This window comes from Tachypleus tridentatus, chromosome 7 (genome assembly GCF_004210375.1).
Source record: "Tachypleus tridentatus isolate NWPU-2018 chromosome 7, ASM421037v1, whole genome shotgun sequence".
NCBI classification, from domain to species: Eukaryota; Metazoa; Arthropoda; class Merostomata; order Xiphosura; family Limulidae; genus Tachypleus; species Tachypleus tridentatus.
In genome coordinates, this window is record NC_134831.1 from 56,406,562 (window position 1) to 56,418,713 (window position 12,152).

The 12,152-nt window shown below is 33.2% G+C and overlaps 1 protein-coding gene across 7 annotated transcripts in view; it reads right to left on the minus strand.

The window, feature by feature from the left end:
* The window catches only part of LOC143255719 (uncharacterized), a 106,192-nt gene that overhangs the window by 77,081 nt on the left and 16,959 nt on the right, over positions 1-12,152 (minus strand). For 5 of the 7 annotated variants that reach the window (XM_076511819.1, XM_076511817.1, XM_076511816.1 and 2 more), the window contains exons 3-5: positions 9,473-9,529; positions 7,971-8,109; positions 6,260-6,476 (exon numbers count right to left, since the gene is read on the minus strand). In XM_076511819.1, coding sequence (XP_076367934.1) covers positions 6,260-6,476; positions 7,971-8,109; positions 9,473-9,529 — 413 coding nt within the window. The remainder of the gene's footprint in view (positions 1-6,259; positions 6,477-7,970; positions 8,110-9,472; positions 9,530-12,152) is intronic. The other 2 variants (XM_076511820.1, XM_076511818.1) reach the window with 1 other exon arrangement.

Genomic DNA, 12,152 nt, shown 5'->3' on the forward strand with positions numbered 1-12,152 from the left:
TTTAAGCTAGTATAGTATTGCATGTAAGTAAGGATTGTTGTGAAAATCCCATAATAATATAGATAAGAAGCAGTATCTCTTTTCTTAAAATAACAAAATACACTTAACTTAAATAAGAGTGAAATTATAACAAACTCTACCGAAATTTACACAAGGTAAATTTGATTATGTTTCTTACAACTATCGAAATTTAAACTTCATTTTCATATTTCAAAGTGGTCGAACACTTAAGACATGTTTTATCGCCCCCTATATTCTATCACCTGAAGCAAACTCGTTTAATGATTACCGCCCCTCCCCCCCCCCCCAAAAAAAAAAAAGACATGAACTACAAGAAAAGATCTAACGACACTTCCTATAACGTCTCAAATAAAGATCAATTTGATCAGTCCTGTGCTCGGTTGAGATAAGATCGTAATGGAAGATTTTTGTTTTAACACGTTTTATATGTGCATTAGTTTATATATAAAAACGGTGAGATCAAGGTTTCTATGAAAGTTTTATCCGGTTTATACAGGTATCTTTAGGTCATGTCTGCCTCTCTAGTCGTTTTGTAGTCAACATTACTACCACATATAATTAAACTTCATTAGCATCTCTTGTTACAATACATGTTATCTGTTCAAAGAACGTGAGCTCGTCTTACCGTCTAAATACGTAAGCGCGCTCACTTCGTTTTAACGAATGTAAACAAAAGTTGATTGTAAATGTATTTATTAAACATTTTGTACAACATATATAAAGCTTATGGGAGTTTTTCATATGATCTAACGTTAGATCGAAGAATAGCATTACAAATGTATTTACTGATAGTATTAAGTTGAATAAAGTTTATTAGTGCTAAATTAAAACAATTAACGTAAATTAAAAAAACATTTTGTACAACATATATAAAGCTTATGGGAGTTTTTCATATGATCTAACGTTAGATCGAAGAATAGCATTACAAATGTATTTACTGATAGTATTAAGTTGAATAAAGTTTAGTAGTGCTAAATTAAAACAATTAACGTACACAAGAAGCACTGTTTATTTATCTTTCGCCCTTCGGTGGCGCAGTATTATGTCTGCGGACCTACAATGCTAGAAACAAGGTTTCGTTATCCGTGATGGGTAAAGCATAGAAAACCCATTGTGTAGCTTTTTGCTTACCTTCAGACAAATCATTTATCTTTTTATCGAATATAAGCCTATATTAAGCCTTTACTAATGTTAGGCCTTATACTAGTGAACTTGTAAACTTCGGTGTCTGCAATTAAACTTATTTCGTATTATTCAAAATATTCTATCATTAAAGAAATAATGTAGCAATAAAGTTGTAAGTTGACGAAAGTATTTTTGGAGTCGCAGCAACATATTATGTATTTTTGTGCACTTTGAAAAGGAAATGCAAAAGAGAAGAAATGTTTGAGAAAATAATTCTTTACATTTACTGTATTTGTGTGTAATTTGTTTTGATTTTGGCCCGGTGTGGCGTGATAATTAGTGTGCCAGGCTGTTGTTTTCAAGAGTCCTAGGTTCGATACGTGACGTCGCTAAACAAGCTCCGCATTTTCATTTACAGGCGTGTTATAAAAGTGACTATTAATTCCATTATTTGGTTCGAAGAGCCAGACAATGCCCTAATGGTGGAAGCTACTGGATGCCTGCTCTCTCTCTGATCGTTAGTTCAAAATTAGGGACAGATGTACTCGAATCCTATGGGTCTCTCATATGCTCGTTCAACTCACGTGCTCTTAAGATCTCCCTGCAGATGCTCAACGGTAAGCTTGAAGACTTATAATGCTAATAATTAAGATTCAATCCCTACAGCGGGTACAGCGCAGGTAGCTCAATGTTCAGCTCTCTCATAAACGAAATAAATAAATAAGCAAGAAACACAACAAACAGTTCAGACTGGAAATTTTAAAATTCGTTTTATTTTGTTACTTTTCGTCTTTAGTGAGTAATCACATTTCATTTACTTTTCAAAACCTACTATTAGAAAAACAACTGGGTATTTCTCGCAATATATGATTGTGAAAAGTGTTAGGATCATAGAATATAGTTCGGTTTCGCTTCAAAAGTAATAAACAAATTTTGATTATGTTCTCTTATTGTATATTTTTTCATATAATTTTTTAAAATTGTATACGTTGTATACACTGATATTAATGAGAAGAAAACTCATCCAAGTAATATGACAAAATCAGATATTCTGATTACACTACGCACAGAATGCCAAGTCATAATTTTGTTCGTTTGTTGAATTTCACACAGGTCTATACAAGAGGACTATTTGATCCAAGTAATATTAATATTAAGTTGAACATAAATTTAAATAACATCGAAACAAAAATCAAGCTAGGAAAAGCCTATCTTTTCAAACCGGTTTAGCAATTAATTAAAATCAGTTTGAAAATATGATAATATGTACTTACAAAATGTACGAAAACTATGACGTAAAAGGAAACGTTTGGTTTGAATTTCGCGCAAAGCTACACGAGGGCTATCTGCGCTAGCCATCCTTAATTTAGCAGTGTAAGACCAGAAGGAAGTCATCACCACTCACCGCCAACTCTTGGGCTACTCTTTTTACCAACGAATATAGTGGGATTGACGGTCACATCACCCTCACGGCTGAAAGGGTGAGCATATTTAGTGTGATAAGGATTCGAACCCGCGAATTACGAATCGAGTACCTTAACGACCTGGCCATGCCAAGTCCAAAAGGAAACGTTCTTAACATGTTGCTATCGCAATAAAAGTTTTTTACACGCTTTGATTATAAAAGCCTAAGTAATCGTTAAAACTTTACGAAAATTAAAAAAATAACCGTACTCCCTGTTACGGATTTAAACCCTGATCAGCCGGAAGGGGAATGCATGTCCTATCTTCCAATACAAGACTAGCTTTTAATTCTGTAACTTTGCTAGATGTAGCTTGTAGCGTAATATTAAAACTTTACATATAGATGCATAAACCATTGTTTACAAAATAACCGTGTTACACCTACAAATGTTACTTGTATGGTTGTTTAAAGTGGTTAAGTTCTGTTTTGATGTTATACTGCATTTTATGTTGTTATCGCCTCTCTTCATGGGGTTTTATATCTCAGATTAAAACAAAAACATCTGAGAGAATATTTTAAACACAGCAGTGTAGTGATGTGACTAATAGGAATACTTTTTTGTTTTCTTAAATTGTGTGTAAGGAAAAGTTTTAAACACAGCAGTGTAGTAATGTGAATAATAGGAGAATTTTTGTTTTGTTAAATTACATCTAAGGGAGTGTTTTAAACACAGCAGTGTAATAATGTGACTAATAGGTATATTTTTTGTTTTGTTAAATTACAGCTTAAATTTTTTTTCCTAATGAAATATCGTATAGTTTGTTTGCTGCAAGAATATAAGGCAAACTACACAAAGGTTGGCTATCTGCATATAGCCGTCCACGATTTTGAACTGATAGGCTAGAGAAAAGGCGGCTGGTGAACAGTGTCCACCGACCCACCTTGTGTTACTCTTGTCTGATCAAATAGTGGGATACAACTATATATTCAATGTGCGAAATGCGTTTTCTTGTCGATATGTTTTGGACGCGAACCCTTTGATTCGCAATACGAGCATAATTACTGATTTAAACTCAACTATCTAAAAATTTCTGAATAAAAACAAAAATACGTAAGTTGTTACATAAGTATTAGGTACCTTAAATATATTTACATTAAGCTTAAACACGTGCACAGAAAGGGCCAGATGTCTGTCCAGGATAATAATTCTATCATTTCTACGTTGTTTCTGAAACGCCACGTTTCGGTATACAAAACGTAGTTATTATTTAATTTGTTTGTTTGTTGTGAATTTTACGCAAAACTACACGAGGGCTATCTGCGCTAGTTGTCCCTAATTTAGTTGTGGAAGACTAGAGGAAAGGCGGCTAGTCAACACCATCCACCACCAACTCTTGAGCTATTCTTTTTACCATCGAACAGTGGAATTGACTTTAACTTTATAACGCTCCCACGGCAAAAAGGCCGAGCATATTTGGTATAACGTAGATTCGAACCCGCAACCCTCAGACTGCGAGTCGAGCGCCATAACCACCTAGTCATGACGGGCTTCATTATATATTTTGGCTGAAACTTGTTACTTGTTCTTGAGCATCGATCTGTTTTGTTTTGTTTTTTGTTATTTTTAAATTCGTGTGCAAATTAGTTATGCACCAATCATACTGGAACCACTGGCAGCTAAAATATACACAAGAAAATTCAGCACTTTCTTGATGAACTGTGCCACAGACAGCAAAGGGAAACAACATACACGTTCTGATGACTTGCTCAACGAAAATGAAGAGCATGAGAGAGAAAACATGTGTTTACACAAACACGTAGAAACTGCTCTTACCAGTTTGCCCTAAGTTAACGATTACTGAAGACCGTTAGTTTCACTTCATGGAGACGGGTCGCACACAAATAACTGTTTCAGTATCTGTTACCGCCCTGTCGATTGCATTACTTCTTATATTTTACAGTCATACGTTACTTGCAAAAGCGTATCGAATAGTTTCAGTTGTTTTTATGTTTAACTGTTTGGTAAATTCTTCTCCAACACACAGTCTCATTGTAGATTCTCTCTTTTTGATGCAAAAATATCGAACATTAGCGTAAACTTGGTGTGTTTTTTTACTTAAGTTTTTAAAGCTAGATTACCCGATGAGAACTTCACTTGACTTATTGCTGGATATTAATTTGCAATTTCTCCACCAGGATGAATAAAATATATACATAGAAGGTTGGTGTTGTTGTTTGCAGTTAAACACAAAGCTACACGATGAGCTATCTGTGTTCTGCCACCACCGATATCGAAACCCTGTTTCTAGCGTTGTAAACCCGCAGACGTACCGCTGTGCCACTGGGAGGGAGAATATATAGAAGCCCGAAAGCCACCTTTCAAGAATAATCATAAATTAAAATCACATTATAATTTTAAAATTCACATATTTCTTATTTACTTTTGTCCATATGGCTCAATATGAGCAGGTAATTAAGGCACTCCACCCGTAATCTGAAGGTCGCGGGTTCGGATCCCCGTCATATACCAAACATGCTCGCCTTTTTAGCCGTGGGGGCGTTATAATGTAACGGTCAATCCCACTTGTCGTTGGTAAAAGAGTAGTCAAAGAGTTGGCGGTGGGCGGTGATGACCAGTTGCCTTCCATCTATTCTTACATTGCTAAATTAGGAACGGCTAGCGCAGGTAGCCCTCGAGTAGCTTTGCACGAAATTCAAAACAAAACAAACCAAACTTTTGTCCACATAAAATGCGTTAAATGAAAGTTTCGTAAAATTATATTTTCATTATTTGGCAACAGATTTTACCAGTTTTCAATATTGAATTTCAATAATTAGCAAGAGTCAAACGTTTTTCTTTAAATTTGAAAATGTTTCATAAACATGTCAAACAACTGTTCTTAATAAACAAAACATTTTGTGTCATACACATTGTTAAGTTTTTGTTATTTCAAAAATTTGTTAATTGAAGGTGTAACATTATTTACCTATCAACGAGGGACGATCCATTTAACACTCAAATAATAAATGGCAGAAAGTAAAGCAACTGTTGAAATACAAGACAATTAGAAGATATAAATGGATGATTAAAATAACAATATATAAATAAGATTTTTAATTTCGAGCAAAGCTACACGAGAGCTATCTGCGCTAGCAGTCCCCAATTTAGCAGTGTAAGACTAAAAAGAAGGCAGTTAGTCATCACCCCACCGCCAACTTTTTGGCTACTTTTTACCACAGAATAGTGGGATTGACTGTAACTATATAACGCCCCCACGGCTGAAAGTGCAAGCACGTTTAGCGTGACGGGGATTCGAATCTGTGGCCCTCAGGTTACAAGTCGAGTGCCTTATCCATCTGGCCATACCGGGCGCTACAGAAAGGTTAAAGGATGTTTACTAAATTCGTTAATAAGATATTCAGTCGAAAATTTGTTATTGAATTGATAAATGGACAGTTTTTGAATGTATCCTATCGTATATCTTATAAAGATATACACCAGCCAGTGGAAAATACACGTTGGTAGATCAAATGGAAATCTCAGACTGTCCTTTAGAAACTTTCATTACGTTTGTAAGATGGTGAGGAGATATAACTTAATTGGAATAATTTATTTTTTAGTCAAGAATAGAACTAGGTAGGTATCTAGATTATACATAGTTCAATACTAATATGTTTATTTTATATTCATTTATTTAATAGACCTACATTAATATCTCGAAACCTGACTGTCTGCAACTCCCTCTGATTATCAACGATGTAAACCTCCAACTGACTTTTTTTCGAGTTGACCGTTATTCCAAAATGGGTGTCTCCTTCTAGACTTTTCATTCGCAGTAAATACCAAGGTTTCTTTCGAAAATTTCGTTTTCGAAAAGTAGCAATCAAAGAGAATTCTCTTGGCAAGCCCAGAGGGAACAGTGAGCTGAAGAAAAAGAAGGTTTAATACAGATTAACAACAAATAAAATAAACTTCATTAAACCGAACTCTCAAACAAGAAACGGTGACGTAGAAAAGTCAACCATAAGCACTCGCTTTTTTTTTTTTTTGCATATATATATCAAATGAATTGTCATCTTTATTCTTTTCTGTTTTATATATTTTTAGACTTTTATAAGCTGTCGAACTATAATTCGTCGAATCTACGAAGATAAAACTGTGATATACACTCTCTTTCCATTCAAAATAATTATGACTGTTTATTTACGAAACACTAGAATGTATTTTTACCATTTTGATCAGATAGTTTCAGACATTAATGTAGATGAATAATAAAATGCAAATATATTTCCTGTAATAATGCCAAACTTTTATATTTATTAATTAAAGAGTAAATTTATTTCATTCGATAACATTAAACTTTTATTTTTATTAATTAAAGTGTAAATTTATTTCGTTCGATAATATCATACTTTTATTTTTATAAAAGTATAGATCTGTTTCAAGTGGTTTTTATCAATGTGTAATTTTCTTTCATGTGATAATACCATACTTTCATTTTAGATGGTTTTTGTCGTAATTATATTTGTTATGAACTACAAACACAAAGTATGTGACAAAATTCATTAAAGACTTTGTCGTTCTACCAGCTAATTTGTTTTTAGTACTATATTAGTGCAATACTATTATTCGTAGTACAAGAATAAATATTTGCTTCTACACTACAGAGCTCAGAAGTCAAAGTTAAATCCTAACGGGATTTGAACACATGGATGTGGTTTGTTTTGTTTTGAATTTCGTGCAAAGCTACATGAGTGCTATCTGCGCTGGTAGTCCCTAACTTAGCAGTGTAAGACTAGAGAGAAGGCAGCTAGTCACCACCACCTACTGCCAACTCTTGAGCTACTTTTTTACCAACGAGTAATGGGAATGACCGTTACATTATAACGCCCCCACGGCTAAAAGGGCAAGCATGTTCGGGGTAATGAGAATTCGAACCCGCAACCCTCGGATTACGAGTCGAGTACCTTAATCACCTGGCCATGCCGGGCCTCGCACGGATGTGAAAGATAACATAAACTTTTACTAATTGAACTAATACGTCTCCAGTACTGTTAGATCTCAGTCTTCATTCTATTCTCAAAAGTAATCACAATTTAAATTATATTCAATCTATGTGTAATCTTAAAACTTAATATAATTTAACTAATACGATTAAGAAAATATTATTAAATTATTCTCATGATAATGTTTATAAAACTAATTTAGAAAGCATTTAACAATAAAAAGAATAGGTAAAAAAAAGAAAATGTGATATATCTTATAAAATCGTATAATAAAGCATATTTGATCTAAACATAGCCTTCTACTAAAGAACCAGCTGTTTACTTTATTACAAATCAGGCAAGTTTATACCACGGTGGAAATCTAAACGTTAAAGACATTCTCTGTCTTTCAAAATTTAAAACCTCTACTAACCTCAGAGGTAGCTGGAGTTGAATTTTCTTTGGATCTACACGGTAAGCGGTGAGCATGTTGTTGGAGCCTTTCACTTTACGAATTCCCGAGAAAGTTACCGCAGACCCATCTAACTTAATGACTTTTATCAAATCGAAGCCTATAACAAGAAATAAAATAACTGTAATTACTAAAACAATAAATAACGCAGCATTAAAATAGCTACCAATAAACAAGAAAGAATCCCCAATATCCGCGGCAGGATAAGAGTAAGTTAAGCTCTGAGACCTTTATTCGCCTTTTTATTAAATACATGCTTGTGGTACAACAATACGAAGCGAGGGGAGCGCATATACCCGACACAATTTTGTTTTTCATCACGATTTCTACAATCCTATCCTCAAATTTAAACTATTTTAGGCAGCATTAAAATAAATTAATTTATGAGGCCATGGACTTGATCAAATGGTCAATTGAAAGGGTTTGACCTCCTTAGTCCAAAAATATAATTAGAACTAAAATCGGTTAAGACATGACGGAGCTATGAGTTAAAAGTTTGTACTCAGAAAAAAATTAAAAACTTTAAAAAAATCTGAGCCACTCCGTAGGCTTCTATGCAATTTTAACAATGAGTATTATTTATTTATTATTTCAAAATTATATTAAAGTGACAAAAAACAATAACTGTGATTGGTAGTAAAAAGTATATAGATTGTTTGTTTTGAAATTTCGCACAAAGCTACTCGAGAGCTATCTGTGCTAGCCATCCCTAATTTAGCAGTGTAAGACTAGAGGGAAAGCAGCTAGTCATCACCACCCACTGCCAACTTTTGATCTACTCTTTTACCAATGAATAGTGGGATTGACCGTCACATTATAACGACCCCACGGCTGAAAGGGCGAGCATGTTTGGCGCGACAGGGATGCGAACCCGCGACTCTCAGATTACGAGTCGCACGACTTAACGCGCTTGGCCATGCCGGGCCAAGTATATACAGTAAAAACTTAATATTTTTAAAAAATGTATGTGAATAATATTAAATAAAAGATTCTTCGATAAAATGTATACAAACAGCTATGGTATGTAAAGTAACAATATTTTTTTCCATCTGTTACTCAGTTTATTTTAAGCTGTTTAGAAAAATAAGTTTATAAAGAGACCGATTTTCTACGTATTTGATGTGAACAGAGGTAACTTCTTGCAGACCTTTTATTAATGATATATCTACGCTTATCAGAGAACAATTTTCTCCAACATACGGCTAGTTTGAATTTCAATCAAAGCTGACCATTCCTGATTTAACAGTAAGAGGTTAGAAATAGTGCACTGTCAACTCTTGAGCGACTCTTTTTGCTAACGTCATCTCACGAAAACCCTCGCGAGAATGTATGGTGGTTCGAGGATTGAAAATCGAGCGCCCAAATCACTTGTCCATGGTGGACCCGTTTAATTCACTAGAAAAAACTCTAATGATTATGAATTCTTATGATCAGCTTATGTCAGAATAAAATGACAATCATACCTGAGAAATTTCTTTCTTTCACCTTTATTTCGGGACATATATTATTCAATCCTTCTGCTGGAAAAAATTAAAAACTATATAATTTTAAGATAAATGTATTACTCTAGGTTAATCACAGGGAAAAAACATCAAGAAAATATCCATTAATATAAAAATTTCTAGGTAATTAAAGATGATCTCGTCATAACTTTTGTAATTAAAATCTTTTGAAATGTAACTTCCATCACCATTTCAGTTTTCTAAAGTAAAATTACTAAATTTGACCATCTGTAAATCTGAAAAGCTCATGTTTCAATTTAGGTTTACATGTCTTTGATATAAATTATTTACGTTTTTTACAAAGCGGCTAATTTTTAATGAGGAACTCAAACGTAAATCTAATTTTAATTTCTCATTGATATCTGTTCTTTAGTTACTGATCACCAAACACGGCACTTTTACTAAAATCTTATTGGTTAAAGATAATTAAACATAGCACTTTTACTAAAACTTCATTGGTTGAGGATCATTATACACAGTATTTTCCTTGAAATGTCATTGTAAAACAGAAATATAACACCAATATTATAATAATGAATATTTCGCTGAGAATTTCTAGTAGGAAAAAAAATCACGTGTCATTTCTTTGCAAAACAGTTTCTAATATTACCCTACATTATGTACTAATAACAATAGGAAATAATAACAAAATAAAAATTAAAATCACCTTTAAGAATTATTAGTAAAACATTGTGTAGGTTCGTGTTTAAATTCAAACAAACATCATCTATTTATATTAAAACGATGTCTACATGTTGAAAGCTGAATAGATTAGGTGTTTTTCAAATTCACCAGAAAATGATAAAACGTTTATAACAATATAGTTTAATGAAGATGGATGATACTCATGATGATACTACTGTAAAATGTTGTGGAAAAAATATATTTAAAGCAATAAAATAATCGTTTTGGTCATTCCGCGTGCGTTATAGTTTACGTGCATTTCCTTATCATTGTAGTTCTAAAGCCAAGAACATTTTTTTCTCCATTTAAATGACACACACTTAACTGGAAGTTTTTTAGGCCTTTCCATCTAAGTACTTCTCATAATTAGTTGAAACTGTATATTTTATATTTCAGTATTAAATAATTGCCTTTCCTAGGTCCTTGACCCATAATTACAGTCAATTTCTAATAATGTTATGTGTGAGGGTGCCAACTCAAAAAGTGACGCTAGACAGACACCCTCATGTGTCAAATCATGAGTGAAATAAAAACAAAATATATTTTAAGTTTACATATATCTAATGACATTTTTACGTCTTCCTTTTGAAGGCCTAAAGGCTATGTCAAAAACAATTTAATATTTTGTATGCTGATGTACTAAAAGATTTCTCCTCATCCCAACTATACACTTAGTAAAAGAATTCAATGCAAAAACAAATGTGCAGAAAAAACTAAATATTATTCTCAATACTAAGTACTCAAAGCGCGAATGATTGTCATAAAAACACACACAGACATATACATATACTTCACATAGGCTCCTACATAGTTTAATTTCATTGGTAAATAAAGAAAATGAAACATACATACAAGTGTGACTCCTTGGAAAAAATTAATAAAATTTAAAAAAGGTATAGTTTACCTACACCCAAAGGTATAGTTTATCAACACCCAAAGCACTTAGAATAAAAGCAGGATTAAAACTATATCATTTTTTATATTTTGCCATTCACTGGTTTATATTCATAAATCTATCATGAAGTCACATATATTTCTGCGTCCACACTAACCGTTTAATTGTATATTACATTTTCGTTTCTTTACATTTTTTCCGTCTTCCATTATTTTTCTCTATTTTCCCTATTTGCCATTACTGTTTAATTTCTCATTTACAGAAAACAATGTTATCAACTATAGGTCTACTAGGCTAAAAAAGCAAACAATATATATATATATATAGTCACATACTTCTGATAAAGTTCAAGATTCAGTTTTAAACCCACAAGTTCCAAGTGACCTTGTATGTTAATGTTAACCTTAAATTGTTCTTAGTGTTAAATCTTCTCCTTTCCCTGTTTTGTAACCCGAATTAAGAAATCATCTGTTATCAAAGTTTGTCGAAAGGGCCATTATGAAGCGTACGTCACGTCTACCCCCTCTGGTGGGTCAGCAATAAGTTTGTAGACTTATAATGGTAAACTCCGAAGTTCAATTCCATGCAGTGGACAGAGCAGATGTCTCAATGTGGCCTTGCGTCTAAATAATAAAGTATGTTTAATCATGACGTACATACAGAGAAAAAAGGTAATAAAGAACCATTTATCGTAAGACAGAGAGTGACGAGCGTTTATCGTCAACGTTTTTCTGTCAGAACCCCCAGATGTTGGTGAACTAATTCTTTAAATTATCTTACCAGCTAAACTTGTTACTGTACATTTTTGATTCATAACAAAGACTCGGAGGTTGAATGACTACTCATTTTCCACTCCTACACATACTTCTTTGAATTACGGGCATGTCCAAACTGTCAATCTTATTTATTAATAGCAAGACCAGTATAACTAGGTTTAGTTCCTGCCAACAATGGGCAGGGGATATTACAAGGACAGGGAATCATTGACGAAAAGAGGACAATTTTTAAGCATCGTAAAGTAGGAGAGTTTTCTTCTGAGCATTAGACTACTGTTTGCCTCTG